This window comes from Eschscholzia californica, unplaced genomic scaffold (assembly GCF_041429995.1).
Source record: "Eschscholzia californica isolate CP2 unplaced genomic scaffold, dmEscCali1.0.p SCAF_4, whole genome shotgun sequence".
Classification (NCBI taxonomy): domain Eukaryota; kingdom Viridiplantae; phylum Streptophyta; class Magnoliopsida; order Ranunculales; family Papaveraceae; genus Eschscholzia; species Eschscholzia californica.
The window spans coordinates 23,837,506-23,843,340 of NW_028238461.1; the positions used below are offsets into that span (position 1 = coordinate 23,837,506).

A 5,835-nucleotide genomic window follows, 5' to 3' on the forward strand; every position below is an offset into this window, starting at 1 on the left:
AAAAACAACTAGACTCACGTTTCTAATCCAAAATAAAAAATTTTGAACCCTTTTGAATTTTTGAAATAAGGACTAAAAATTCAATCCCCCATCCCCAAACTTAAACCGAACATTGTCCTCAATGTTCTGAAGACTATGCAAAATAACAGGAATAGGGAAAGATGTTACTAGATTCAGAAGTCCTATGCATGGGTTGCCTCCCAGAAAGCGCTAAGTTTAACGTCTTCAGCCAGACGAAACTGATCATAGCAGATCAGTTTTGATAGACAGGATCTTCGATAGAAACGTCCTCTGTATCGGTCAACATCTCTAAAAATGGTTTCAGCCGTTGTCCATTCACTTTGGACACACTACCATTTCTGTCTTCAATGTCAACCGCACCATAAGGATACACAAACTTGACCGTGAAAGGCCCTGTCCATCTAGAACGGAGTTTACCAGGAAATAAATGCAAACGTGTGTTATATAATAAAACTTTCTGACCCGGTGAAAATGTTTTTCTTAAAATAATTTTATCATGCAACATTTTCATCTTATGTTTATATAACCTAGCACTCTCATATGCATCATTTCTTAACTCCTCCAACTCACTGAGTTGCAACTTTCTCTCTCTACCCGCCTTGTCAAGCGAAAAATTCAATTGCTTGATAGCCCAATATGCTCTGTGCTCTAACTCAACGGGTAAGTGGCATGCTCTGCCATACACTAGTCTATATGGAGACATTCCAATAGGGGTCTTAAACGCTGTACGGTAAGCCCATAGTGCATCGGTTAGTCGTAAACACCAATCCTTCCTATTGGTGTTAACCGTTTTCTCCAGAATGCGTTTAATCTCCCTATTCGACACCTCGACTTGACCACTAGACTGTGGATGATATGGGGTAGACACTTTATGGGTAATATCATATTTATTCATTAAAAGCTCAAACTGCCTATTACAAAAGTGTGTGCCCCCATCACTAATAATTGCCCGCGGTGTACCAAAACGTGAAAGTATGTTTTCCTTCAAGAAAGTGATCACAACTTTGTGATCATTCGTTTTGCAAGCAACCGCCTCTATCCACTTAGACACATAGTTAACTGCCACTAGGATGTACAGATTTCCAAATGAATTTGGGAAGGGACCCATGAAATCGATGCCCCACACATCGAAGACCTCAACTACCAAAATAGGATTAAGGGGCATCATGTTCCTACGTGAAATGCTTCCCAACTTTTGGCATCGTTCACATGCCAAACAATATGCATGGGTATCCTTAAATATAGACGGCCAGTAAAAACCACATTGTAGAATTTTGGCAGCCGTCTTTTTACTACTAAAATGCCCTCCACATGCATGATCATGACAAAAGGAGATGATTTTCAATTGTTCCTCATCAGGAACACATCTCCTAATGATCTGGTCGGGACAATACTTAAATAAGTATGGGTCGTCCCAAAAGAACCATTTCACCTCAGCTAAAAATTTATCACGATCTTGCTTGGTCCAGTGTTTGGGTATTTGACCAGTAGCAAGATAGTTCACTATATCAGCAAACCAAGGTAATCGGGAGACACTAAAGAGTTGCTCATCAGGAAAGCTCTCTCTCATGGGTAACTTGTCTTTGACATACTCGACTACAAGTCTAGACAAGTGGTCTGCTACTAAATTTTCGGAACCCTTTTTGTCCCGAATTTCTATGTCAAATTCCTGTAGCAGCAGTATCCATCTAATCAGCCTAGGTTTTGCATCCTTTTTAGAAAGGAGATATTTTAATGCAGCATGATCAGAGAATATAATGACCTTAGACCCAACGAGATATGATCTGAACTTCTCTAAGGCATATACTACAGCTAACAACTCTTTTTCAGTGGTAGAGTAGTTTAGCTGTGCATCATTCAACGTCTTACTGGCATAGTATATAACGTGAAGAAGTTTATTCTCACGTTGACCTAACACGACTCCAATGGCGTAATCAGATGCATCACACATGATCTCAAATGGAGTACTCCAGTTGGGAGGTTGAACAATAGGGGCGGAAGTAAGCATAAGTTTCAGTTTTTCAAAGGCTTCTAAGCAAGGACCATCAAAGACAAATTTGTTCTCTTTTGCCAAAAGATTACAAAGAGGTCTAGATATCTTGCTGAAATCTTTGATAAATCGCCGATAAAATCCCGCATGTCCTAAGAACGATCGAATATCTTTGACCGTTTTAGGGATTGGGAGGCTCTTTATCAACTCAACTTTTGCTTTATCTACTTCAATGCCCTTTTCAGAAATGACATGCCCTAAGACTATTCCTGAGCGAACCATAAAGTGACATTTCTCCCAATTAAGAACTAAGTTCTTCTCTTTGCATCGAACCAACACGAGTGTGAGGTGATGCAGACACTGATCGAATGATGAGCCAAAGACTGAAAAATCATCCATGAAGACCTCGAGAAACCTCTCTACCATATCTGAAAATATGCTCATCATACATCTTTGAAAAGTGGCGGGTGCATTACACAACCCAAAAGGCATCCGACGATAAGCATAAGATCCAAATGGACAGGTAAAAGTGGTTTTCTCTTGGTCTTCAGGAGCTATAGGAATCTGATTATAGCCAGAATAGCCATCTAAGAAACAGTAGTAGCTATGCCCAGCTAGTCTCTCTAACATCTGATCAATGAAAGGAAGAGGAAAATGGTCTTTCCTCGTGACCGTGTTCAATTTCCTGTAGTCAACACAAACACGCCACCCAGTGGTCATCCTGGTGGGTATTAACTCATTTGACTCGTTCTTGACTACAGTAATGCCAGATTTCTTGGGTACAGTTTGAACAGGACTGACCCAAGTACTATCTGAAATAGGGTATATGATACCCGCACCTAATAATTTCAGGACTTCAGCTCTAACTACCTCCTTCATGTGAGGGTTAAGTCTACGTTGCATTTCCCTTGACGATTTAGCATCCTCCTCTAGGTAGATATGGTGCATGCAAACAGAAGGACTTATACCCTTTAAATTTGATATTGACCACCCTAAGGCCTCTTTGTGGTTTCTAAGGACATCTAACAGTCTACTGTCCTGTTCTTTTTCTAACTCAGAAGCAATAATGACAGGTAGAGTTTCAGATGGGCCTAGAAATGAATACTTTAAGTTGTCAGGCAAGGGTTTCAATTCTAAGGAAGGTGGTTTGTCTATGGATGTAGACAACTCTGGGATAGATGGACCACTGGACTCATTGGTTGATGATAGTTGATTTGTCTCTAAAGTTGGCGAGTCAATTGGCTTTGACAAAATGAGGGGTTCAACTTTCGCTTTCCACTTATCAGTATCCAGTAATGGGGTAGAATCCAGCAAAGCATTTACCTCATTGATACTTCCCTCCTCATCAAAATCTAAGCCAAAATGAGCCAACAGTGTTTCTAAGGGATCCTCCGATAAAGTTTCAGGTAAAGAATCCTGAACAAACATATCTATCAGATTCAACTCGGTAAAATCCTCAACATCATCTGGAAAAAGTCCAGCTTTATAGATGTTCATCTCTACAGTCATGTTTCCAAAAGACAATTTTAAGAGACCACTCCTACAATATATGACAGCATCAGATGTAGCTAAGAATTGTCGTCCTAAAATGACTGGAATCTGACTTTGGGTATCACGAACAGGGTCGGTATCCAAGATGATGAAATCTACAGGAAAGATGAATTCACCAACTTTTATTAAAACATCTTCCACTATTCCACGTGGTCGTCTAATAGACCGATCCGCCAACTGGAGAACTACAGGAGTGGGTTTTATTTCTCCTAAACCTAACTGTAAGTACACCGAGTAAGGAAGAAGGTTAACACTAGCACCTAGATCTAATATTGCTCGTTCGATCTCATGTTCCCCTATGGTGCATGGTAATGTAGGACTTCCTGGGTCTTTGTACTTAGATGGAAGGGTTTGTTGGATAATAGAACTCACTTGATTAGTCAAGAAGACTTTCTTATGCAAGTTCATCTTACGCTTTCTAGTACATATGTCTTTAAGGAACTTAGCGTAAGACATGATCTGTTTAATGGCATCTAATAATGGAATGTTAATACTAACCTGTTTGAACATTTCCATTATCTCCTCAAACTGAGATTTCTTCTTAGGTTCTACCAGACGCTGAGGATAAGGGGCTCTAGGAACATATGGCTCAGGCACAATGGGTAGGTTTTCAGACTCAAGAGCCTTCACAGGCTCTTTACTAGGGGTATTAGTTGATAAGGTTGGTGGTTCAGAGTTCTGTTCATTATCTTCGGGAACTCCTACCTTATTGTCAATTGTCCTACCACTTCTAAGGGTGGTTACTGCATTGGCCTGGTCCATTTTACCCTTCGGGTTTGGCTCTGGTTGACTAGGAAATATACCCTGTTCTCTCTGCCTAAGGGCTTCTGTAAGTTGACCTACCTCGGTTCTTAGACTGGATATAGTCTGGTTGGTCTGTTGTGCAAACTCCATTTGGGCCTTAGCTAATTGCTTCATGGTTTCCTCTAAAGACTCTTTGTTCTGAGAAGGATATTGGGTACTGGATTGACCCTGGTTTTGAGCATAAGGATTCCTAGAAGCATTAAACCCAGGAGGGTTCATTGAACTACTAATCTGGCCCTGACCCTGACCCTTTGACCAAGAAAAATTGGGGTGATTTCTCCAACCCGGATTATAAGTGTTCGAATAAGGATCATATTTCTGACGGTTATCTTGCCTAGAGTTTAGATAAAGAGCGTTAGCATGCTCTTTCTCGTCAGGAACAAAAAATAGGGTACACTTATTTCCAGTATGAGATGGGTCTCCACAGACCGAGCACGGATAAGAGATGGATTCATTTCCAACACTCATGACTTGAGTGGGATCCTCCCTGAATGCTTTAGGCTGACCAAGTTCTAGGGCTGCTATCCTTCTCGTCATGGCGGCGAGTTTAAGATCTGACTCATCAACTCTATAGATGCCAGCTTTATTCGGAGTAGGATTAGCCCTAGTAGGAGGTCCTCTAGAAGTTTCCCATTGCTGGGATTTCTCAGCTAGATCTTCTAGAAAAGCCATGCAATCATCGGCAGATTTATGAGTAAAACCGCCACCACAGAATGATTCTACCATGGATGTAGTTGGGTAATTTAGTCCGTCATAGAGAATCTGAACTAGTCTTATCTTTTCAAAACCATGGTGTGGACACTGTAGTAAGATTTCTTTAAATCTCTCAAGATATTTATAGAGAGATTCTTCTTCTTGCTGCACAAAACTGTTAAGACTTTGCCTTAAAGAGGTAGTTTTGTGTTTCGGGAAGAATTTCAGAAGGAATGCACTGCTCAATTCTTCCCATGTAGTAATGGAATGGGGTTGTAAGGCATACAACCAAGATTTTGCTTTCTCCTTCAGTGAGAAAGGGAACAACCTAAGTCTCAATATTTCGTCAGGCATATTGGGGAAATTCATAGTCCCACAGATTTCTTCGAAATCCCTAACATGGTAGTAGGGATTCTCGTTCTCAACCCCACGGAAAACAGGGAGCATTTAAATAGTGCTCGGTTTCAACTCGAATTGAGTCGTGCATTGGGGTAACTGTATGCATGACGGTTGGCACGTTCTAGTGGGATTCATGTAATCCCTGAGTGTCATAGGCTGACTTCCATCCCTGGCTTGGTTTAGATTCTCACCCATAGTGTCACTCAAAGAGAGATTCGCTAAAAGATTACTTAAATGTGCTTTTCTACTGATGAAACGACCTTTCTTATCACGATATCTATTGGGCATAAACCAGAGCCCAACGACCAAGGATATTCGAACCAAAGAATCACTACGAGGAACCTATAGGAAAGCAAACACAATCAGTCTGACTCCAC

At 40.8% G+C, this 5,835-nt stretch overlaps 1 protein-coding gene across 1 annotated transcript; it reads right to left on the bottom strand.

Moving 5' to 3' along the window:
- Positions 1-253: 253 nt before the first annotated feature.
- On the bottom strand, positions 254-5,038 carry LOC147543777 (uncharacterized). Its single transcript, XM_086635507.1, has 5 exons — positions 4,331-5,038; positions 4,204-4,267; positions 3,935-4,035; positions 1,372-2,938; positions 254-867 (listed from the first exon to the last, which is right to left on the bottom strand). Exons 1-5 carry the CDS (start codon positions 5,036-5,038, stop codon positions 254-256), a joined length of 3,054 nt encoding a protein of 1,017 aa, XP_086491633.1.
- Positions 5,039-5,835: the final 797 nt, after the last annotated feature.